Source organism: Phalacrocorax carbo, chromosome 3 (assembly GCF_963921805.1).
Source record: "Phalacrocorax carbo chromosome 3, bPhaCar2.1, whole genome shotgun sequence".
Taxonomy (NCBI): Eukaryota; Metazoa; Chordata; class Aves; order Suliformes; family Phalacrocoracidae; genus Phalacrocorax; species Phalacrocorax carbo.
In genome coordinates this window covers 102940554-102966230 of record NC_087515.1, presented here as the reverse complement: position 1 = coordinate 102966230, position 25677 = coordinate 102940554, and the positions used below count along the sequence as shown (strand labels likewise).

Below are 25677 nucleotides of genomic sequence, written 5' to 3'. Positions count from 1 at the left end.
TGTCACAGTGAGCAAAAGAGACTGGAGCCTGCGCTCGGGTGCTCTTTAAAATGACTCCTCCTCTCCGTGCCTCACTCCCTGCCTCTGCCCAGCCACAGGAGCTCAGCTTCCTTGGGCTGCCTGGCCTCTGGAAACTGGGGGGACAAGCCTGGACACTGCAAGTACACAGGTTCATGAAAGGCAGGGAAAGGTGAAGACGGTAGGTACATCCACAGCAGGTAATAATTGTCCCAAGTAAGTGTAGGGTGGACCACTGGGTTCTCCACCTCTGAGCTGGGTGCCTGGGCAAAAGCCATTATGCTCAGGGAGGCGAATAGGTTTAGACTGGACATAAGGCAGGTATTTTTTACAATGAAGGTGATGACACACTAGTACAGGTTACCCAGAGAAGCTGCGGATGCCCCAACCCTGGAAGTGTTCAAGGCCAGGATGGATGGGGCTTTGAGCAACCTGACCTAGTGAAAGATGTCCCATGGCAGGGGAGTTGGACTGGATGATCTTTGAAGGTCCCCTCTAACCCAAACCATTCTGTGATTATATTATTCTATGACCTAAAATAACCAGCAGGAAATACCAAGGAAAAGCTGGCACTTTAGTTCCACTTTCTTAGGATTTTGGTGCTTAACTCTGGGCAGAAGGAAGGAGACTGGCTGATGGCGATTCACAGCCATGTCCTATTTCTTGGAGTTAGGTCGCTGCTTCCATAAAGACTTGCCTCAGCTTTCAAGGATACCGGCTCATATCCCCTCATATGTTTGCAGAGAGATGTGAACTTTGATCTTCTGTCTCAGAAGAAAGTATCCTAACTTGTGGGTTATACCATACACCAAAACAATTTACCTCCACTTCTTGCCAGTGAACCTCAGGAATAACATAATGCCAAACCTCCACATCCTAGGAGAATTTCATCCCACGGGAGAGATAAAAGAAGTGAGAGAGACTGCATGAGAAGTGAAGGATATTGGTGGAAGTGGATGTCAGAGAAATGGAAGATTTTCTCTTAGCTGTTGTTTGTGTAATGCTTCATCTGGTAGATTTATTCAATTGCCTCCATGCTCAGATGGGCTATTAAAACTATTGCTGCAAAGTAACACTTGTATTTTGAACAAAAGGGCATCCCTGTGCTAGTGGAGTTACAAAAAGTTAGAAGATCAAAATGAAAAAGCAGAATAGGGAATGAGAGGCGATAAACCCTGTGAAACCAGAGTGAAGGAGGGGGACGTAAAGCCAAGCCCTCCCAAGAGCAACAAGGTAACCGGCTTTCCTTATGAAAAGGAGGACCACCACTGTGAAAAATGAAGGACGACGTCTTATTTTAAGACATGTTTTAGGAGCTTCTCCTTACTATACTATGTATTTTTTTTTCTCATGTGTAGAGTGCCTCAAATATACAACTCAGTATAGCATCAACTTAATATGTAGGATGAGATCTATCATCATCTTAAGACATCTCAATATATTTTAATTTACCAGTTCAATCTAATTATAAAATACTTTACATGGACAATTATCCTTAACTTTTTTTGAAGCTCTGCCTTAATAGGATCAGCGGTAATGATTTTTACACAAAGAATATATTCCCCACCGGGTTTCATGAGTTTTAAGAACTTGTAAAAATTAGTTTTATAGATAGAACAGGCATATTTCTAAAACAAGACTGCCAAACATATACAGACTGGTGAGCCTGAGTTACTCAGTGTTCCCTTTTCTAATAGTTCATGCCGAGACTTTTATCAATTTTTATAATTTTAAAATGTCCTAAAAAGCCAGAAAGAATATATTTTTTCCTTTTGTTATTTTTCAGTTAGTTGTTTTTTGATTTTTTTTATAAAGGGGAAACTTATTCTCCAGAATGAATACACTATCATGATCTGTAGAAAATAAAAAATTACTCTAATTTTCATACTGTACCTTTAAAATCTATTAGCACATTGTAAAAGAAATTTAAGTCTTATTCAATCTGTACAAACATGTTTCCAGCATCTGATTATGATTCAGGGTTGAAAAATACACACAAAAAATAATGTGGAAATACACCCACTGAAAATGCAAAACTAATTTCTAATTTCCAGAAAACACTGAACATGCTTTGAGCTGCACAGTATAGAGATAACCATCTTGTGGGGCATGCCTCAACATCTCAATGTACTAACACTGACTCAATTAAATATCTCCCAGAGTTCTATGGTCATACATTAGAGCAAAACCCACAAAATCTTTAGTTACTTAGCCTTCAAGATCAGAGGACAACTAATAGGATACTTGGCTATTATGCAGCATGCAAGCTGGTCTTGGAACTAGTCATTCTCATTTTCCATTAATTTGCACACAACAGTGTCTTTTAAAAACCAAACAGTACCAGGATTAGCTGCAAATCATGATACATTTTTTAAAATAAAACTTTGATTTAATATGGTTTTTTAATGTTCAGATATTCTTAACATTGTTTCCTTTATATCTTGAAAATAACTATTGTCTTTTTGATTTCTTCCCTCTCCAATGGCGTATAGATTAATTACTATAAAATATTTTTATATTGATTGAAGACCTTTCAATCAAGGTATGAATTATCTTCTCAGTTAAAAGAGGGGGTAGTACATTTTTTGGCAATGTCCTAAGACTGTCAAGATGTATCCCTTTAGGTATGAGTGAATCCTGGGGGAAAAATATTTAATTTGCTCCACAATCAACTGGTCTGTGTGAGTGACTAAGGACAATAGTATCCATGCAGCAGTAGCAGGTCATGTAGTAATGCTTTAACATTTGTAGGGGGGAAAAAAGCATAAAGATTTCAAGAGATTTGTTCTTAGGCCAATAAACAAGAATAATTGTTATTATTTGCTCCATGTGCATAACCCAGAATCAGCAATAGGGAAAGTTCTTGTACCAGCAAAGATAGGACTTACGGCAATTATAACTGTCTTTTCTAATCCATGCACAACCATTATTGCACACTTTCTGGAAAATGTAAAGCCTTTTCTTTGGAGCTAGCATGGTCAATTAAAGATGTTAACAAAGCTCAGGCTCAGCTTTAGATCATGACTGCATTGTTTTCTCTGAGCCCTTTGTGTATACTCAGCCAAATACTATGCACCCCCAAAGCCCACATTTAGTTCACTATGATAAATAGTTACGAAAAATATCTTTAAATGAACTGATCTGAATGTACTGAGTAATCACACCAATAATGACTTTAGGAAGTCTGAAGCTTCTTGCGCAGATTGGAGATAGTGTGAAAGCAGATTGAATTTCAGTGGGTTCTGCAGTCTCTTCAATAAAAAGATTGAAAAGAAACAGGTTTTCTTTTTAAGCTGCTGACTAAACATATAAACTACTACTGTTTAGGATCAAATATAGAGGCCTTGATTTCACAGATGGTGACTTTGAGGAACTGTGTTCAGCAAGACACCCAACCAGGGGTGGGGTCACTCAGACCTCCCCCTTGAGGAACAGCTCCCCCAGTACTTGATTGCTCAGTTGCAGTTCATTGCCTAATTTTGCCCAGCGGAGCCTCTCTCATCCATCCACCCCCTGAAACTCTCACCTAGCTCTTCTTAGCTCGTACAAAGCCTATTTCTCTTTCTGGTGTCACTCTTTCCTTGGAAACTCATCGAGCACTGGCAGTAGGGCAGGGAGAGTACCCTAGGGTTGAGATGAGAGTTTGCAAGCCCTGAAGTGGAGCTGATGGCACAACACACCTCTCAAGCATATACTGACAGAGCAATTATTGGAGCTATATTTCTGTGTGTGGCAACCCTCTTCTTCCTAATAGGAGTCCTGCATCAATGCCAAACAAACAAATCCTCATAATGATCCATTGGCTGGCAGTTTTGAAGGACCAAGTAAACTTGGAATTCTTTTCTGTGCCAGTTATGGCAGGTGATATGAGAAAGGCTGCAGTTAGATCTGGGCCAGAAACATTTTTCTTGTTCTAGGAAAGCTTTTGAGATTTTAAATATTTTCTTCTTCACTGGTATGAAATCTTGATCTTTCAGAATAATTGGGCAGAAGTACAGCAAGGAGGTTTTCCTCATCCCAGAAAACCCAGTAATTTGATAATTAAGGCTTTGAGACAATATATGGGAAACCCAGCTTCAATCGCATAATCCATATGACAATCTGAGCCTCAACTTCCCTACTCAAAGATGACTTTAACCATAATGCTGGTGTGGGCTGAATCTCTTCCAAGACTTCTGCATAAATGCCACTTTGTGTAAGTAATCTCATACTATTAGAGCCAGAAAAATAAAGAAAGAGTAACTAGCTGCGGATGGCCGATTTTAACACAGGGTTGATGAAGTCTCTATACGCTGTGAAGATGAGCTAGTTATTCCTGTAAAAAGATGAGCATGGGAACTCAAGAGCCAGGTTGCAACAGGGACCTGGGCTTGTTTTTTCTGTATCCAGCCTGAGCGCTCTACCTACTGTATTGCCCTACCAGCTATTTTGGTTTCCCTACTGATACATTCGCTATATGCTGTGCCAAGCTGTAATAAGATCTATTTTGCAAGAGTAGTAACCCTAACGTGCAAATACCAGACTTTTGCCTTCTTAAAATTCCCCTGTAATTCAGACTAGATACACTCTTTTTAACACTTCCCCCAACCACTGCTCTAAAGAGTGAAAGGTGTTCTATATATTTATTTCAATTGTATCTACATTAACTTCCAAGGAAATACTGCAAACCCATAGGTGTTTTGAGGAGGGACTCTTTCAGCTTGGAGTCATTCAAGCACATGCTCAGCCCCAGCAAGCTCCATTAGAGAGATCCTGTTTCAGCTATGCAGTTCATGCAGGATGAAAGACTAACTCTCTGTCCTACCTTTTTTGTGACCCTAGGTAACAGAGGAGTTATATGGAAAGTTGCAGGGCCCAAAAGTGCTCTGTCCCACCCCACCCCCCAAAAAAAAAAAAAAGCATTAGTCATCAGGCTGTAAATAAGGCAGGACAGAAAGAAAAGGATGCCCACTTCAGCCTGAGTGCTGTCTTCACCTGCAGGTTACGACTGCAGTAGGGTGCCTGTGGGCACCAGTCCCGTCTTCATGGGCTTGGCCTCACTACCCCTATGTGCACCTTCGTGCTTAACGGCTGCTAAGCAGCCTTGTGGCCACGCACAGACGACAGAAATGCCGCAGACACTACCTGACTGAACAAGTAACTGAACAAGTTTGCACGAGCAAGTGCAAAGACTGATGCTAGTAGTGTCCCACCTAGTGCACGCCGAGGGCAGAGACCTCTCACGGCTTCTCCTGAGGCTGGCATGGCTGTTCTGATGGACCTGCCTTGCTGGGTAAGAGCGCATGCCATGGTGCTTCTTGGGGCAGGCTGCTGTTCCACCGACTCACCTCCGTAGCCTTACTTCAATTACAGCTCTGCTTGTTCGGTACCACACTGCATATTTAAATAAAATCGAAAGAGGCAGAACAAAGAAGTGCTTGTAATCTTTATAATTGCTAACAGTCTGGTACGGAACTATCGGGTCAGCTGCAGCTATCGGTACACAGCCCGGCAGGGAAGAGCCACTCCGGGCCAGGCCCTGTTGGCTGCACCTGCCTTTGTGGGACAGGAGACCAGGTCTCAGGCCGAGGCTGCCCGCACCGGCCCCCTCCAGGGTCTGGCCATCGGCCCCCGTCCGTAAAACCCCCGGGGGAACCTCAAGAGGTAGGCGTGGGGCGGCTCGGAGGGCGCGGCGACGGGCACAAAGCCCAGGGGCGGGCTGACAAAACAGCGGGAACGGGGACAGGCGCCGCCACTAGCCCGCGTTCCGAAGGCCCGGCCTGGCCGAGCCCGGCCTGGCCGCGGCGCCGCCCATGGCGGCTACAAAAGGGGCGAGGGGGGGAGCGAATGGCTCGGGCAGCCATGGCGGAGGGGTGGAGTGTTGGGCGGAGGGTGCTGGAGCTGAACGAGCGGCTGGCCTGCGCGGAGCAGCCGGCGGAGGTACCCGCCCCGCCGCCGGGAGGCTGCCCTTCGCCGGCTCTTAACGCATACTCTGTATGCTTACGTGTACCGGTGTAATGCCGCAGCAGCGCGAGTGGCGTCGGGCGGTGTAAGCCCGGTGGTGAGGCGTTGGGGGCCCGGGCTGCCCCCCTCGGGGCTGGCTGCCGGCCCTGCCCGGCAGGGAGCGGGGCGCCTGAGCCGAGCGCGGCCCCCTGGGCCGCCCGGGGGGAGCTCGCCTGCGAGGCGCCACCCGGCGTCTACATTTTGTTTCCCTCACTTGTCATGGCCAGGAGGGGTTGCGGGAGCGTTGGGTAGTGGTTGGGTCACGCGTGGTTATGTCCGGGTGGGTAAGGGCTGAAGCTTTCTGCGGGTGGCCAAGGGGCCCTGCGTGCAGTCAGCTGAGGAGAAGGACAGCCGAAGCTGGGCGTCATGTCGTTGCATGTAATGGCTAGCACTGGTTATGTGAAGGCTTGCCAGCGTGGCCAGAAGGTCAAAGCGCAGCGAGCAGCTGGGGTGCAATTTCTGTGTTCGTAAGAGCTTTTCTCAGTGAAACAGGTGTTTCTGCTTTGTTTTAATGGTGCACAGCAAGAGTGGGAGGTGTGCCACCTAGCATTGTTATTCCTGGTTCAAGACCAGCAAAGCTGCTCTTAGGTCTGAAAGAAATGAAACAGCCTCCGTAGGAGAGTGGGGTGGCTCAGTAGCTGCAAGGGCTAGATAAGGAATACTTGGAGCAAGCAGCCATCAGTGGGGAGATGGATCAGAGCAGCCTACGGAAGCTATGCTTGACACCCTTGAGGCACTGAGAGGCAGATGGGGAGATAAGCACAGGTTCCAGGGCAGTGGGGGGAAAAAAGAGCGGCAGCCTGGACTCTGAAGGGAATGGAACCAAAGCAGTATGTGCCAAAGTGGCCTCTGTGTTTTTTTAAGTAATAAATCACGTTTGACTGAAGAAGGTGTATTCAAAAAAGTGGGTGTGGGTTTTTTTGTTTTTTTGAGGGTTAAATTCAGTTTGAAAGTACAGAACACAATTGCAATGATAGGTTTTTAAGATTAAAACTTCATTCAAGTTTGTGGAAGCATTTGGAGGCAGAGGGTGGCAGTAAAACGTAATCTACATTGTATTTGGTAGTTAATGAATTTGAAAAGCTTAGTTATTAATCATACCTACTGTGTTTTCTAAGTGTGTGTGTGTATGCATATATAGGAAATACTGATTTTATTAGTCAATGATGGTTTATCTTCGTGAATGCTAGTGTTGTAGACTATATCTGTCTGAAATACAAATATCAGTCCAGGTGCTTCTTCAGATGTTTTAATTTGCAGTTCAATGAACCTAAAATTTCTTCTTTTTCATACAGAAGTTATCAGATATTATAGTCTTTGCATTTTTTAATATTTGGGTTTGATGTTGATATGCTATTCTGAACAAGAGATTGAAAGGGAAAAGAAAGAAACAATTCTAGAGGTAATTAATTTTTAAGTGATCCCAGAACAGTAAGTTTCAAAACACATTCAACTGAAATGAAAAATGTGAACAGCCCTGGCAGATTTGGATCTGTTAAGGGAGGAGATGCAGTTTTTATGTGCATGACTACAAGCATGTGCTGCATAAAGTGAGACTAATGGTGGTGCTGCAGCACTTCTGCTGTCCCTGGTAAAACTGTGTCTAGGGAAATAGAAATATTTATGGATAACCGGCTAAGGAGTGGTAGGGGAAGTGAGAAACTGATAGCCGTAAACTTGCAGTCATAAAATGCACTGCTAATAAAAGGTAAATCTAGTAATAGAAAATATGTGATTATTGTGTTTAAAGGCAAAGAGGAAAGTTTTACGTATGTGTGGAAAAAATAAAAATATATTACAGACATGTATGTAAGTATTGATGTTGTCAAATATTTCTTTTCCATACTTGAGAATAGTATTTGTTTTGACACTTTCTAATAACCGTTAAATACTTTCCGATCTTGTAGCAACCAGGGAAGATGCAGAACATTGATTGTTCAAGTCAAAAGCTTCTTAATGTGTGAGGCTTGATAACTACCTCAGTGAGTTTTCAGATAACTGACGAAAGAATGAACAGAACTAAAGATTTAGGTATTGGATGATGCTCAAGGTACTACAGTAGTTCAGCAGGACAGGAAAATACTCTGCTATTGTTTATAAAGGTAAATGAAATGCTCTTCACTGACATTGATCATGAAGAAGTGTGTTGAGCAGCTGCATGATGTTACATATAAGCTGTAATTGGTATAGAAATAAAGGATGGTACCATGATCCATGTCACTTGATGAGACTTTATGTAGATATGTACTCCCAAATTTTTCTCAAATTATATTCAGCTTACACTATTATAAATAAATGCCTTAAGAGATTTGCATGTGACTTGCTTCTGTATGATGATGATTACAGTAGCAATGTTATGGACCTGATGCAATACATAAAATAGATTTTGGCTGCACTCACCAAAAATAAGTGTCAGACCTCATCAGAAAATGATGTTGATTTGTGGTTTTTGGTTGTGGGTTTCTGGTGGCTTTTTTGTAGGTGGGAGGTGATGCTACTCAAATCTTTCTTAATTTAGAAGACAGCAAGCATTGTAGGGAAATACTACAAATACTGAAGTAATTTGTGTCAAATGAAGACTCTTCTAGAAACCAACTTTGGTCATGTGTTAGGCTATGTTCATCTGAGCAACACATGTTTTAACATGGCTCAGTGGAAAGTCACAGCTAGGAGCTGTGTATATAGGTCACTCAGGATAGGAGACTATTTTGGAAAGCATTGACTCAGAAAATGATTTGGAGCTCTGATGTATTACTGGTTGAGCATGAAATTGCAGTACAGTGCAGTGGCTTATGGAATAAATGGTATCTTTGGGTAGCTTAGCAGGGTTATGTTATTACCGCTATGTAGTATTAGTGGGACAATTACAGGAATATTATGTCCTGTTCTGGGGACTGTGGTTTTTAAAAACCACACTGCGAAGCTGGAAGGATAGCAAGACAGCTCAAGAATGGCTATAGCTCTGGCTAGCATTACTTCCTGAAACAAAAGAACTGAGGTAAAATGTGTGATTAGCATTTACATTTCTGTGTTGTACAAGATGTTTGGAAGAAGATTCCTTTGTTCAGCAGAAAGATAGCGTGATTCAGTAGCTGAAAGCAAAACTGGACGGTTGGTTTTGGTGATACTCTTTTTACTGAAGGCATAGGAATGACTCGCTTGGGAATACATTTGGTTTTTCTAATGTGTTGTCTTCAAAGTCCTGGTACTCTTTCAGCAACAGCAGAAGTTATGGACTTACCACTGGATGAAATTTTACGGGCTGTGTTACAGACAAACACAGGCTAAACAATCATAAGGATCCCTTTGAGAGAGAGATGCAGGTGGTGAGCGAGGAAGAGGAGGGAAGGAGAGAAAGCAAGGAGTTACAGTGAAATGTTGAGTCAGTCCCTTGGCCACAGATGGCCTGGGGACCTGTTAATGGGCCCTATCCTTCTTGAGGGCCCAGGGTCAGCTAGGAGAAGTGAGGTGACTGTACAGCACTCATAAAAGTGCTGGAGCAGCACTGGTGTGGGAAGAGAACAAACATGGTGTACCTGGGATGTGTTGTCATTACTCTGCTTTTAATTTTTGTCTCTGGAAAACTTTGTTTGCTCACGTGCTTCTTACCTGTTGTTTATTACCTTTGCTCCCTACTTTCTGAATGCCTGCTTGCTTTCCCTTCTCCCCTTCATCTTAGTTCACCCTTGTGCCTATTGTCACCTTTGCTTTTTGTCTCACACTGGTATGCATGTGCTGGCTCTCAGTTTGTCCATAAGGCTCTGCTTCTGTTGTGTGTTACATTGCAGGAAGACCTGTGTCTTGGGCTTGCTTGGAATGCTGTTTATTGGAAAAACAACAATCCTCAAGGCTTTGACTCATCTTGTAGAAATTGAGATGTATTTAGGAATTGTATAGAACAGTTCAGGAATCATATAGAAATAGTTGTTATGTTTCCATTATTTTTTTTAATAAAGATTACCATCTCTTTTAAAGTCAAGAGAGCTTTTCCATAAGGGTATAGTTGATAGTGGTATGCAAGTTAAAATGCACTGAAAACCCATGGAGGTATATGGAAGGACTTGGGAAAAAATTACTGGGTACAGTCCAGTGAGATAAGAGCCAGATGGGCTATAAATGCTATGGTAAAAGATATGGTTAGAGCAAGGCAGCTCAACAGTCAGTCTTCACTTTGTTTTTAAAGGCTTGCTTAGAACAGACTTCAGATTAATTACTTTCTCTTTCTGCCTTATGTTTTAAATGTCATGGTCCACCATATAAATATAATGACACCAAAGTTTGTGTTTCTAACAAGCTTTAGTTTCAGTGATGGGCCCTTCGGTGTCTTACGTTTCACAATATACCTTTCTGTGGCCTTCACCAAAATCTGATAGGTATCGGAGCTTGGTATTTGTGCCTTAAAAAGCAAACAGCCCTGCTAGTCTTTAATAGAAAAAATCAAAACTCTCCAGCAAATAGGGTAAATAAAGTTTCTCTGCTGTTACTGATGTTTGCCACAAATTATTTTTGCTTGTTTTTTGTGTCTGTAAGTAAGTTTGGTTTTAAGTGCCAGGGGCTTGGAAGTGAGTGGTTCCTCCTGGCAGGCTGGATGCTGCCACTTAGATTGCAAGTACAAGGCAAATGGAGCGCTCTCTCCTTTGGTAGTCCTGTATATGTGTAGCTGCCAATCTCACTGCAGCCTAAGTGCAATTCTCTCCTTTTGAGAGATCAGGATTGCTTCTCCCAAAAGAATGGTCAGTGTGTTTGATCAATGCTTTCTATTTTCTTTTTAATGAAACCCTCTTGTTTGTCTTAATTTGCCAAATGTGATACACATTTCAAGAAAGCAAAAGGAACAGTGTAGTCTTTCATTTAGAAAACTGGAAGTTTTGTGTTTCATTAAAATGTGCTGACTGCTTTCAGACACGCTTGTCATCTAGGTGCTTTTGTAATTTAGGCTGTTGTCTTGAAGTTGTATGAATAGTACTTGCCTGCTTCCTGAACCTGTTCTTCTGAAATGAACTCGGTTTTATGAATTAACGTAGTTCAAAACCCCCATTCTCCTTGCAGCTTGATGAAAACATCTTTTGGCATTCTTCCATGTGTGGGATTGTCTTTGGGCTATCGGATTTATTCCTAGTAGTTCACACTGCTTGATTATCTAGCCGTTCTATGTAGCACAATATATCTCCTCAGCAATGGGTTATGTCCTTTTGATTGCAAAATAAATCAAATGAATGGGGATACTTTCAATAAGAAAATTAACCTGACACTGATAACATAGTTTCTAATGATATTGATAAATGTTGTGAACAATTCTTTGTTTTACCTAAGTGTCTCTGCAACACACTTCCTGATGGGGATTATTTAGAAAAAGTCTTCAGCACATGAAATATGTAGTCTGTATCTGTGAAGTGTCTGGGAAAAAAAATGTTACATGTTAAACTTGTATTGTCCTTAAGAGTAGCTCTCTTGAGATGCAGAGTTGTTTTAACCTCATTGCATATATTGTTGACTCAACTTGCTGGCTCAGGGAATACGTTATCCTTAAATAGCAGATGAACAGAACTTCACATGGCTCTCGTACTGGTTCCAAAATTTTGGTCAGGAAGCTTTTTTTTTGTAGGTATTCTGACATTTTGTAGTTAGCTGAACTTCTTACGAGAAAGTTGATTTGTTACCTCTGGTCCTAGGTGTATGTCTTACTGTTACAGTTTTTCTCATGTGTTCTCAGGCTATGAAGCATTTCCCCTCTACTTCTCTAGGTCTCAGAAACACGATTGCAGGGTGGATGATTTACAGGAAGAACTGCATGCCCACTGTACATGATGAAATTCAGTGTCGAGTGTGGGGTTCCACTACTAATGCATTACAGGAACAATGAAATTTAGAACAACTGTAGAAAAAAACAGTCCCCCCAGTGCTGTTTGCTTCTTCAAGTTTGGTACTCACTTATTTTAGTACCTCTTCTAATTCCTGCAACACCATGTCAGAAGCAATATCTAGTATGATAAATGGCAGTTCAACAGTTATTTAAGTTATCGTAGCTGCTGTTACAGTTAAAACAGTTCTGGGTAGTCTGTTTTGCATTCCTGCAGGTTCCTGCCATTGCATTTAGAAGTGACAATGATCTGAAAAATTTGATTAGTGTTCCAGGCTTTGTGAAACTCTTAAGAAATGCTGTTACATCAGTTCCACATTAATTCTGTCATCTACATAACAGCTTCATGGAAGTTTGTGAAAGATAAGGCAAATTGCTTGTGTCTGGCCAGCTGCAAGACTCTGGGCTGTTGTATACCTTATTTTTGCAAACTGGGCTCCCATCAGCTCTGTCCTTTCTTGGCCCAGGCTGATGGAGCAGTGCTGCTGACTGGGAGATGTGCCAGGAGCCTTGCTGCTTTTTGCATAGCGCTGGTTCTCATAATGCAGCTTTTCTATCTCTTCTGTGACAAATGAGGGTCGCTGCTACATGAAGAGTGTGGGCATACATATGTACCCTGTACTATTGTATTACGGATCTGTAATGTAACCTATGTAAGCAGTAAATTCATACCTAGTGGATTTTCTGGTATTACTGAAATTTGGGGGGTTGGCAGAACTGTAGTGGTTCACAGCACAGCCTTCAGGCACAGCCCTGATTTGCAGTAAAGGAGTACTTACACTTTCATGGAGTTACTGGATAGTCCTCTTAACACTGAGTATTTCTTGATTAAACATGTGAATAAGAATGAGAAGAATAGAATAGAATTAAAAAATAGAATTAAAATAATTAGAATTAAATAGAATTTTTAAAAAATCTAATGTTTCCTTCCAGATTATAAAAACACTTAAGGTACTACAGGATTTGGATATATCATTGGATATTCTAGTGGTAAGTGACCAATAAGACATTAAACTCTTCCATAGTGAATTACTGTGTAAATGTCAGGGTCTGCAATCATACAAGCAGTGAGCACTGTTGCGTTTGTAATTTTAACTCTTAATCATTGTTTAGAGCTCTGTACAAGGAACCATGGAGCCCTTTCCAAAAGCCAGCTGGAAGCTGGGCATACAACTTGATGAATGCAGTATTATGCAATCAGGGGTAGTACTGAGCAGGAATCTGAGCCTAGAGAGAGCACTTCAGGGTTGGTTTCTTCTCACTGTAAAACTGCTTTCAAGACCATACTTAAGACAAAGCAAATACGGGCGAACCATTCTTTAGGCCAGTTGTCTATATCTTCTGTCTTTTATTACCAGTTCAAGGTTAGTTTCTTGCATTTAAAGAGCAGGCATCCCATGTTATAGAGTAGGGTTACTTGAGACTTGTACCCTTATCTGTGCTGCATCCTATCAAGTTTTATATTAGAAATTTTCACGCTGGTCTATGAAGCTTCTAGATATTATGAGCAATGTGCCTGTATTTTCAGAAGAAGAAAAATGTGGGGTGTTTTGTGACAGAGCTCTTTAAAGAGTAAGGGAAAAATATGGTAATTAAGGTATTTGGCTGACTTAGGCAAAAAAGCATTTGTCTGCCTAAACACAAGTAGACTTCTACTGGAATACAGCAATATTTATGCATTTTTATTGAGAAACAAAATAATCTCATCTTGCAATTAGTTGTTTAAAATGCAGAGGACTTCTGGAGACAATGTTCCAAGCAAACTTACGTGTTTTATAATGTGACAGACTTTGATGGAAGCCTTCAAGTCAAACGGAGGAAAGTGATGGCTTAAAACTGAGGGTTCCACGTACTTTTAACGCATTTGAAGAACATAAATAGCATTAGGAAATAATCCCACCAAATTTCTTGCATCTATTTGCAATACACTGACCTATCGAACCAGTATTGCTAAAATTATATAGTAGTTAAACTCCTTCAAGTGAAATTAAGGGAGTCCTTTCTAAGGTGTGAGCCAGTTTTGTGGGAGTAGCTCTTGCTCAGACTTCACAGAAGTATCATTTCAGTAGTCAGCAAGAGCATTAACAGGTTGCTGCTAACCTATGAATTCCAGATTTTATATGCATCATAAAAATGAGAGTTCATGAATCAGAGACACTTACTGATAATACAGTATTAAAAATCACCTATGATACATACACTCAATGTCTGCAAGATAGTTATGTTTTGACAACATAAAACTCAGTAGAACAAGATTTGAAAGCACAGTGGTAATGTGAAAATAATTGGTTTCCCCCAGTACAGAAAATGACAGGTTTTAAATGTCAAGGTGTGGGTTTTTTGTTTTGTTTTGTTCCCCCTCTCCCTGTGGCTGAGACTGAGTTTAGTCATATGAACTCTGTTCCTCTGACCCCTCTACCCCATACTAATCCTGGTTGAGATGCATTTTACATTACAATACATCCATCATATGTGTTCTCTAACACACTAAAATGTACCTGCATAAGCCTGAAGAGAATTTGAATTGATTAATCCAATTAGCTGGGGCAGTATGCATTTTGGCTAAAATGCTTATGCCCCCAAGTAAAATTCTTGAAATACATACGTTTAACAGAGGAAAATGACTTCTCTTAGTTTTATGAATTAAGACTGCATTTTGTTCTGTGTATTTGGGTATAATTATGTACCTTTTCTTCAATTCTATTTGCCGTGTAAAGAGTGCATGCATTTATTATTTCTTTAGCTGCCATAAGGCTTCTCTGAGTACCATAAGGCTAACGCTGTTTGTAGCAGTTTTAGAGAAGGTTTTATTTGGGGTGATAGTTGTTTCATTCTGCCCATCTTTCTTGCACTTTCAACAGGAAACTGGCATAGGCAAAACAGTTAACAGTTTTAGGAAACATGCCACTGTGGGGAATGTAGCTAAAACCCTGGTGAAAAAATGGAAAAAACTTATTCCTCCAGAAAATAGACGGTAGGTGTGAACTAACTTTTTTGTAGAAGTTAATTATACTGTGGTGTAACTTTATAAAATACAGCTTGGAAAGCTTAGGGAAGTGTTTGGAATGGCAAATGTGCATTAGGACTAATGCATAAATTGAATGAAATAAATCTGTCTTTTTGTAAGATATCAGAAAACAAATCAGAGCAAGTACTGGAAAATTAGTCAGCTATACTCAAAGACTTAAACTGTTTATTTGTTTTGACTGGCACAAGTTGTTTGCTCCCAGCTGATGCAAGTGGGACTAAGCCACTTGCATGGGCACTGCTCTGCATTTCCTCAGGGAAGCGGGAAGCTTGCTCTTTCTTCCCAGATGGGTGGTTAAATGAGGCAGCTCTCCAGTGATTTGGCTGTATAGAGGGCTTTCCTCTAATGTTCTTGAGGACAGAGAGGGTCTTGCAATATTGGAGGAGTGACACTGAAGAGATGAGATTTCTTCGCAGAATGAAGCAGCCACCCCTGCCACGGCCAGGGTGACTGCACTTTAGATGTTTTGTGGACCTCCAACAACTTGAGGCAGTTGAGCTGAGAAAGCCAAAGGTTTAGATTGACTAACTAGTGCATTTTAAATCTGAAGTTGTTCAAACAGGAAAGTGAAGTACAAGAACCCGTGATAAGCAAAGTGTAAAGGCTGACGTGTTGTAATCTGTGTCGCCTACAGAGCATGTTGCAAATTCTCTGCCTCCTTATTACTTCATGTACCATGTCTGTGTTATAAAGCATGCAGGGAAACTTGTGTAAAAAGGGGTATCCAACACATTATAAGCAAATAGTAGTCAGGCATGTTTTCCTACTGATGGTTACGTCCTTACTCCTCACTTGTCTTGCTGTCAATTCTTGTTGTAGCATTTAGCAGAGCTGGACTTGAGCTGTTTCTCTGGGATTCTGTACTGATAATGGAAGAACAAGAGCACAGCAGCACACAGTTCTGGGTCTTGTAAAATTATGACACATGGTGTGACTTAATACTTTTAGTTTTATTAATGCAGGTAAAAAGATTGATTGTTCAAGATGTAGTATGGGATGTGATTATTTTTTTTATGTTGCAGTGGTTACGGAGGAAGAAAACAAAATACTGAAAAGGAAAAAGATGAGATAAAATCTTCAGTTTCAAAGGAGATTAAGCCTTCAGAGAAGTCCAAAGCATCTCTACTGGCCTCCAGAAGTTCCAAGAGCACTGCCATTTCTAAAAAGTTGAATAAGCAGCGTACTTGTAGTGAAAAGACAGACCGAAGTAGAGATGCTGAGTCTCAAAAAGAATGTAATAATGAAGAATGTAGCAGCAGTGGTTCTAAGCATACTTGCCAGGGTACCAATCCTCAAGCTAAAGAAAGTGACTACAAAGAGTCAACCTCCACAGACGGCAAAAAAGCTTCAGAAAAGCAGTGTTCCTCTGTAGCCAATAAAGATGTATCACCCCTGAAGAAAAAAACTAGTAAGGATGCTTCCAAACAGAGAAATCCTGAGTCTGTGAAGAAACCAAAACAAAAACTTGTCATAAAAAGCAAAGCCAAATTAACTAGTGATGAGGAGTTTGAACCACCTACTATGTCTTTCGAATCTTATCTTAATTATGATCAGGTTACCAAAAAAAGAAAGAGGAAGGCTTGTCCTACTTCAAAATCTTCTCATGCAAAAGAGGGGTTGGAAGATGTAAAAAAATGTGAGGAAGATCAATCGGAAGCTCCAAATAAAAAGGTAAACCACTGCATGGTTGAGATAATAGCAAATAAACTGCAGAGGAGCAAGTGCTTTGTTCTCTTATTTTCAGTGGAATTCAGCTGTACTTATTTTAAGCAACAGACTGCATGGCTCTGGCATACCAGCTGCATTGCAATTGCTAATAATTGCAATAATTGAGGCAAAAAAAGATTGTTTATTGCACACTGGCAGTTTACATTTGACTTGTATTTTCAGGACAATTTCTAATATGGCAATAGTCTTTGATCCATATAAGCTAATCTGCTTTTTACCTGCAAAGCAAAGGTCCTTCCCTTTGGAAAGATGTCCCCTTCTTCCATTGACCGGCATGGTTTGTGACTGTGGTAGCTCTTTGTGTACAGCATTTTATCAGATGCTGTGGTTCTTTAATAATGAATGTTAAGGTCTGGAGTGGAACTGAACTTCCTTCTTTTAATGCATTGATGTGAACCACAGTATTGCGTATAAAAATAGTTTATACATGTTCATAATGTGAACTATCCTGGTCCCTTTAAGTGGAAGAAGCTTAAGTAGCTTCTCTGAGCCAAGGTAGATCTAAACGTGTACTAATTAGACCTTTTAAAAGAAGACCTTTTGTGCACTGGGAATTAGAGGTCTCTTCAGTCTTTTATCTCTACTCTGATGTGAAAGCCCCAGGCTTTATTTATTGTGGAAGGTCTGTGATCTGAATGTGGTATCTTCTGTCCAAGTGGAATAACATTAATGTAGAGGCTTATGTATGATACTCCAGGATAAACTAAGGAAAAATCTTGGGTGTTCAAGCAGTTGTGGAAAGTTATTAAAGATAGGGAAATGAAGCTCAGAGAGATGCAAGTTTGGGGCTGTAATTGTGTGGCTTATAACTTAAGACCCAATTTAGATGTTGTACATAATGCTGAGCATTTGTAGCGATGTGTATATACCAGACTGCTGCATCTTTAAATCCCTTTCTAAGGGATTATCTGAAAACTTTAGGCTAAATGGCTTATCCAGCACAATACAGGAGACTTGATAGCACCAGGAATAAAGCTGTTTCTTATACTTCAGGATGGCATTTAGTTTGCCTTTAAACATTTAATTGTGGTTTTGTCATCTTGCAGTTTTGTCTCATTCTGTTTGCTGAACACATCTGCTCCATTCTTTAATCTCTTTTCATGCACTGATTGCAGATATCCCACTAAGTTCCTCTTGTGATTTAGTCTTGGTAAGTAGAGTATGAAAGGATACACTGAAAAGTAATCCAATGAGTAAACTTTAGTACAGAAAAGCAATAATTCTAGTTATTCTAGTTAACTTTGGAGTTTGGTTAAGGGGGGGGTGTTTGTAGCTTATCTTAAGCCTCAGTAAACTCAATTTGTAGTGTTGAAGCCATGTTTCCTTGTCTGTGCACAGGCCAAGGTTGCATCCCTCCAAGATCTTCTTAATACTCCACTGCCTAAATTTCTGACAGGCATCTCAATCTCATCTCCTACATATGCTGCAGACTTTAAAGGTAAGTGATGTGCAAGGCTGATAAATGTGAAACAGTGTAGGTTTTGAAAGCTCTATGTAGAGACGCCTTTATTCCCTTTCCTAATAAACTGTATTAGCTCATTTGTCCATGGCAAAGAAAGGCCTTACCTTCACTTTGTCCTCTGTAGAAATCATGTTGAAACTGAAGGGAGTTATCAAGGCTTCTCTCTTATGGCTTGCTGAGTAAAGAAATACTGTGGAAGATGACCACAAATGTAGAGAAGGCATAGATTGGGTGGCTCCATTTATCTTTACTCCTGTCTATACCTTATAGCAGGCAAAGACTTAGTAGAAATTATCTTAGGTAAAATAAATAAAAACCAAAATAAAAACAAATATAAAACAAATAGTTTCTAAGTTTTGGCCTAGGAACTTGGTAGCATCTTTATATCTAGGTGAGACAAAGTGTGACTGGTTCCCATAGCAGGTCTTGTGAAGTTTCTGTGGTTTTATATCATTCTGGTTTTGAAATGTCACTGCTATTGCAGCTTCTGGCTTCTCTAGGATAACTCAGGAAGATCAATAATGTGCTGTAGACTGGTAGCAAATTAATCTAGATGTGAATACAGCTCATGTAGACCTGAGCTAAATAATGTAAGTCTGATTTGAGTTGGTGCAGCTAATTTGCAATGTATATGCTGTCTTGGCGTTGGATGATGGACTTCAGTAACATAGTACATGTAGAGGCCCCAAACTGTAATGCAGTAGCTTTTGTATTTCAAGAAAAATGAATATACACGTGTCCTACCATTTGTGTTTCACTCAAAGGTGAACGTTTTAAGCATTGTAAAATGACAGGAGGTAAAGGAAACCCTGCCTGATGTTTTGTTTGCAGCTTCTCTAGCACCTGTTGTAGAAGCACCCCAGGAAGTCAGTGAACCATTTCAATTCACAGGACGGAGACTGAATTCTAAAATGCAAGTTTACTCTGGCTCTAAAACAATCTGTCTCTCAAAGATGCTTACGCTGTACGAACAGTGCATCCGTGTGCTTCAAAATAATATTGATTGTGAGTACTTTAAGGGATTTGTAGCAGGCTGTGCCTGAAAGTGTATCAGACTTCTCTTTTTCTGTGCCAGCAACTGACCTAAGATATTGCCCCTCCCTACAAACAGTGACTCAGAGCAGGTTGAAAGGCACTTAAAAGAATGGATTTATGGCCGTGCTAAAATGTAGTTTTGTTTTGAAAGCTTACCATTTTTAAAGTTTCAATTTCAGTTAAAATATAATGTCCTATAAATTATAAGCCAAAAAGCCTGCTGATTTTTTTCCCTCCAAGATGTTTTTTTACATAAATTAGAATGAGTGATCAAGAAATTTTTTATTCCCTTGCATAGGCAGAGAGGGGAATGATGCACATTGGTAAAGATGGGGCAATAGCTAATCAAAGATGCTTTCTCCATCCTCAAATATAACTGTCAGTCAGTATGGAACTGCTGATTTATAAATGTTTTCATAGTCTGACTTCAAAATGTGTTCTGTTAGCGCTTGCTAAAATTAACTTGTGTTTTTGTTTAAACTGTTCAAGTGGTGTCACCCACTGAGTAAAATAAATGAGATACTGAAAATGCTGTCCTCTTTTGTAGTACTACATCAAGTAGGAGGTGTGCCCTTTGAAATTCTTGAGCCTGTGCTAACACGTTGCACACCAGAGCAGTTGTTTCGAATAGAGGAATGTAATCCGGTAAATTTTGCCTTGTTAAATTCAGGGAACCACAGAGGAGGGGTCACCTATTTCCGCCTTCCATGCACACCTTTTGATATTCTCCATGGGCTCCACTGGTTTTCTGTCTTGCATATTTATTTCTCTGAATTCAGCTGTCATTATCAGGCCTCACTTTCTCAAGTGTCAGGATTTAAAGCATTTGGGAGAATTATTACTGATAATTAAGTGAAAAGCACTGTGGGTAGAAAAATATTTATTTCTAAAAATAAGGAGGAAAAAAAGAGGCCACAGTATTTACCACTGAAATAGCTGTGAAAGTCATAATAGAACCGACTGTGTTCAAATTGCAAACTGTTAAGGCTGCAAAGCATACTAATGGGGAAGTTCCTGGGGTGAGGTTTAATGTGTGTGATAGGTTTCTTATCTACACTGGTAAGACTTAAGCTCCAAGATACATTTGGACATTGAGATTCTGAGCCCGTAGTACTTTGTAGTGCAAGTTGGCCATTTCTCTGCATGCCTAAAGTTGAGAGCTGTTGTGGCCTGAGCCTGCGTTGGAAACACAAGTCCAGCCTGTAAGCGTGGCTCATTAAATATAGAGCTCTGCTATCTGAAGCTATGCGATTTCTAGGCTGAAGTCAGCATCTCTGCATTGTATTGCCATGCTCCATGTTGGGAGTACCTGTGAGAGCACACGTGGTGGAATCTGTTCTGCACCTTTCTCCACTGGGGGACTGGGCTTTGTCTACAGGCTCGGCTAACAGGTACTCTTGAAAATGTTATTTTTAAATCTTTGATTTAAGATATCTTGTGTTGAAACTAGATGTTTACAGAAGAGTCTGACCACTTGTGGAAGAAACACTGCCAGAGAGATTTTAAAAATGAGAGCATCCTGGAATATGAGTCTTGGCGTGAAATGTACTTGAGACTGTTCGATCAGAGAGAAGAAAAACTGAAGACGCTTACAAAAAGTATTCTTTCAGCTCAGTCTGAGAAACCAAAAGGTAAATCTGTGGTTAGCTTTTCCAATTACAAAACCCAGCCTTCTGCTATTCCTGACGCTTACTATGTAGGGTTTAGTGATTGATTTGCACTGAGCACTAACGCTGTATCTCTAGAAGACATGAAGAAAGAACACTCTTCCTTTTAATTTACAAGTTGCTTAAAAAGCAAATACATGCATTAATACAATACATCAATGCATAATACTTGCAGCATACAGTAGACAAATCATGCCTTACTGGTTAGGCTGAGGACTCTAAGCAACAGTGCAAAGAGTACAAATGTAATTACAAATACCAAAGTTAATGTGAAGAAATGCTGCATGCAGTCTGTCTGTGATTTGCCATGGTTCACTTACTACTTTGGTACCAGATTCTGCTTTTGTGAATGATATTTTTCCCAATTTAAACTTACAAATTGCCACGCAACCATATTTTGAACATAAAGGAGGGGAAAAAGTAACATATCCTCTGCTTCTTGCTGCTGTATTAGGCCGACAAGTAAAATTGGCTTACGTGACCAGTGCAGCAAAACCACCCAGGGGCATTCGCCGACAGCAAGAAATCCACAGGACAGCAGGTCCTGTCACCCAACTTAATCCAATAGCGAAGTTTAAGTAAGTGTTCTGTAGTATGCTTTTAATTTAGATTTAGATGTCTTTGTCAGTACAAAAGGTGGCTGGCAAAACATTTAAGTTATAAATAGCTCTCTATTTACTTTCCTTTTTTAAGCAGCTAGTGTCTAGAAACTAAACTTGCCTTTTAAGTTTTGCGTGCTCCTCCGCCGTGTATGCGTTGTCATCGCAAATTTCTCCAAAGTGCCAGTGATGAATTCACCCTCCCAGCTGGAGAGTGAGTGGAAGCTGTTGTTTTTCTTCAGACTACACTAAAGCCACTCGATATCCTGTGGAGATTCCAGTATTGGTGTTTTGTGCTTATAAACCTGCCCAGTAGCCTCACATATTCTGCTTTCATAAAACCCCAGTCAGCTGACCAGGGTGATATAGCTGACCAGAGTGAATTTCAGCAACTTCTAATACTCTTGTGGGTTTCAGCTTTGGTAGATTTTAAAGGAGTATCTGGAACAGTCAGTCTATAGCAGTAGCCAACGCTAGTCACTGGAGGAACAGAAAACTGGTTCCTCAGATGTTGACTTTGTACAGCACAAAGCCAAATTTTCTTTGTGACATCTTAGATCAGAGTAGTTCAACAGTCACGAGAACCAAAGCTGAGATGTGATGTTTGTCATACCATTCCTGCCAGCCTAATGAACCCTCTTGTATCCAAGAGGATGGCTGCAAGAGGATGATAAACCAGCGTAGGACCAGCTTCTATCTCTTCTTCCCTCCTCAACTGTGTGGGGACAGACTGCTCGTTTTTACTGTTTGAATATCTGTTCTTGTCTGAAAGAAAAATAAGCAGTTTGATTCAGAAGCACCCCATGGGTTGGTGAGTCCACATGCCAGCAGCTGGACCATAAAAGCTAAGGAGAGTACTCATACTGCCTGAACCACGGGTATCTTAAGCCATAGTCATGCACTCTGCTGTGGCTGCTGGTGAGCATGGTGCCCTCCCTTGTCCCCACTGCCTGTGGTTGTTCCCATGTTGGTGTAACTGCTCTGCAACTATCTCTCTCAAAGGTAACCCTTTGGGGAGGTGACAGGTAGAACGTTTTTCATTAGTCTGAATTAGGGAACAGTTATGCAGGTGAACAAGTATGCGAGTAAACAGTGACAGATAACTGGGATCAGGGAGGATAAAACTTACGTTGTTGCAAATGTGATGCAAGGTTGGCAGTATACTGAATATGTCAGTAGACTCATTTTAAGTTGTTTCTGTTCTGATGCTGCAGTACCTGCAGTTGTGCTGAGTAACTGTTCTGTCTTAGGCACATGAACTAGGTAACTGAACTGATCTGGGTTTGCTGGGATGGTGGGAAACCCCTACAAAACCATGGGAAAGTGTTTTCTGTGAATTTCAGGAGCTTGACTTAGTCAAGCAGCCTTGATTTACTGCTTAAGATGGTGGTGGTATGGGACAGGAATGACAGCCTGGGTGTAGGAACTTCTTAAAATCAGCTTTTACACCAGGTATGATGTTTTTATAGCTGCACCTTTAGCTGATTAAATTAGGAAGTTTCTTTCCATACTGTTGCTGTTTTCAGTGAAAAGATAGTCACCTACCAAGGCAGTAGCTCAAGGCACTTTGAGTTTAGCTTTTGCTTTCACTTGCCTTATGGGAGGTTGTATCTGCATTGTGACAGACCAGCCTTCCAGTTTAGGTACTTCAAGTACAGTAGTGTAAATGTCCTTTCTGCTCCAGTAATCCCTGGACCGGTAACTGAATGATGTATTCAAAGGCCTGCATTTTTTTTATTCAGGCATTATAAATCAGGAAGAACTGCTGTTGTGTGAAAGGAGCCTTAAGAGGGCTGTTGCTTTGCTTTCTTGAGAAACAAAAGTTGGTTTAGGCATGATGAGTTTAACGTCATTGCTTTGACCATGTCCTCTGAAAAGCTGTTGGTTTTGCAGGTTGTAAAACTTGTACAGCTGAAATCTTCACTGAAGAAGCTGGTTTTGCAGGACCTGAGAAGGTCCTGTGGCAGACGGGTAGATCCTTAGCATGCTGCTGATTGCAGTTCAGCATGCGGCAGTATAAAATAACTGGCAGCAGATGTCAGTGACTGGCTCTGAGGCATACGAGGCTGCCCAGATTGGTGACATCATGCTGACACTTCAGTGCTGTGATGGTTTAACTGTCTTTAGCAGTAGGCATCAGCTCTGTATCTGTGACTGCATCAGTCCTTGTCCAGTTGATTGAGGATCCCAACATATATAGTGTTAGTTATCATGCCTTTTCCTAGATATTACTACTCTAACAAACGAAAATGAAAACTTGTGTAAATTTGCCCTCAGTTTCTGGCAGAGAGCTAGTTAGCAGTTCAGCTGTGTTCAGAGGAAAATAAACACAAAGAACAAAGTAGAACACAGGGCATTGTGAATGACAGTGGTATTGCTAAACATTTTGATCTCTCTCAAATTCTGATCATTTAATTTTAAAGACAAATAAGATGCATCAAATCTATAAATGGAAAAATGTGTAAGAATGGAAATGGACTAGATGACCACCTGAGGTCCATTCTAACCTGAATTATCCTGACTTTTAAATGTACTATAGAACCAACTTGTTAAAATACTGTCTTTGAGGTGTGAAGTCTTAAATGTTTGTCATCAGTTGTTTTTTTTCCTCCAAAATGAGCCAGAACAGTAGTTTCATATCAAAAGCTAACTTTTTTCTTACTTCCTTGTTTTAAAAGAGCAAAGATTCCAGAAAGCAGACACAGAAGTAACACATCACTGAATCTGATCCCTGCTAGCAGCAGTGGAAGCTCTAGCTCAAGCATAACAACTCAAGATGGAAAGAAGCCTATCAAAAGTAAATGGAGTTTTCCAAGATTATGAAGAAAATTGCTTTAACTTGCTGTCTATTAATATGCTTAATATTATGCTAATACCATTTTAAGTTGCTCACTGTGGTAATCCTAACTGGTCTCTTCTTTTTGTTGTTGAAGAAATTGCACCAATCATGAAGAAAACTTTGAAAGCATTGAAGAATAGAACTGGAAGACCATAAAATGAGGCTGCATATTTGAAGCTTATATGACTATTAGTATATCATGCTACAGCTAATGAAAGCAATGTTAATGCAAATGTTTTTCAATTTGCCTTAGTTAAAATATGGTTTGCAATAAAAATTGAAACATCTGAATCATTTTATACTGCTGCTTTCTTACTTGTGAATGAGGAAAAAGCACTGAAGTATGGTCAGTACACATTATAAACTGATTTGTCATTATTAATATGGACTTTTATAGATGCTGTCTTCATCAGTTTATATACACATTTGCATAAGCTTAAGCTGTGGGTGTATCTTGCCAAGGTGTTGTGGTTTAGCCCCAGCTGGCAATTAAGCCCCTCCCAGCTGCTCACTCACTTCCCACCCCAGTGGAATGGGGAAGAGAATCAGAAGAGTAAAAGTGAGAACTTGTGGGTTGAGATAAAGACAGTTTAATAGGGAAAGCAAAATCTGTGTGCACAAGAAAAGCAAAACAAGGAATCCATTCACTGCTTCCCATCGGCAGGCAGTGGTTTAGCCATCTCCAGGAAAGTAAGGCTCCATCATGTGTAACATCTTCGGGAAGACAAACACCACCACTTTGAACATCATCATTGTCTGTCCCCGTTCCCCCGCCTTTCTTTTTTCTTCTCCCAGCTTTATATGCTGAACATGACATCAAATGGTATGGAATATCCCTTTGGTCAGCTGGGGTCAGCTGTCCTGGCTCTGTCCCTTCCCAGTTTCTTGTGCACCTGGCAGAGCACGGGGAGCTGAAAAGACCTTGACTAGTGTAAGCACTGCTCAGCAACAACTAAAGCATCTCCACATTATCAACACTGTTCCCAGCACAAATCCAAAACACAGCCCCATACCAGCTACTGTGAAGGAAATTAACTCTACCCCAGCTGAAACCAGGACACATGGTTAAAGTTATCTTGTAGAAATGGCCGTGAGGTATACTTAGATACAAGCGTAAAGAGGTCTTTATGTCTCTGGCACAAAAGTGTTTTGTGAACTTAGTGTATTTGTTTCACTAAAGGTTTTCCCAGGGAGACTTCTATATTTTTCTTTTTATGAAAATGTGATTTGGTGGGGTTTTAGTTTTTCCTCTTCTGGGAAACAGAAGGCTGATTATAAGGCAGTCCTGGAGCTCAACTTCTGACCTGCTGGAAGTGGGCTGCAAAACATTATTCAGGTCACCAGGTGGTTTCCAGTCCTTTTACTTGACTGAGGCAATGAGACTTTAAAGGAGAGGTAGGAGAAGACAATGTCTTAAATTTAAATTGCTATTTTATAGCAGGATTTATATACTGCCAGG

General features: G+C 40.6%; 1 protein-coding gene across 1 annotated transcript; it reads left to right on the top strand.

The window, feature by feature from the left end:
• Positions 1-5859: 5859 nt before the first annotated feature.
• On the top strand, positions 5860-24432 carry LOC104053707 (elongin-A-like). The gene is made up of 11 exons (XM_064448570.1): positions 5860-5937; positions 12749-12850; positions 14722-14834; positions 15911-16559; positions 17955-18054; positions 18910-19083; positions 19661-19758; positions 20564-20744; positions 21235-21358; positions 24058-24176; positions 24313-24432. The coding sequence occupies exons 1-11, from the start codon at positions 5860-5862 to the stop codon at positions 24372-24374; spliced, it is 1800 nt and encodes a 599-aa protein (XP_064304640.1). The 3' UTR covers positions 24375-24432.
• Positions 24433-25677: the final 1245 nt, after the last annotated feature.

Coding starts and splice junctions, on each gene's coding strand:
- LOC104053707 (XM_064448570.1), top strand. CDS start 5,860: ATGGCGGAGGGGTGGAGTGTTGGGCGGAGGGTGCTGGAGCTGAACGAG. Junction 14,835..15,910: donor ATTCCTCCAGAAAATAGACG/GTAGGTGTGAAC, acceptor TTTATGTTGCAG/TGGTTACGGAGGAAGAAAAC. Junction 19,759..20,563: donor GAATAGAGGAATGTAATCCG/GTAAATTTTGCC, acceptor TGTTGAAACTAG/ATGTTTACAGAAGAGTCTGA.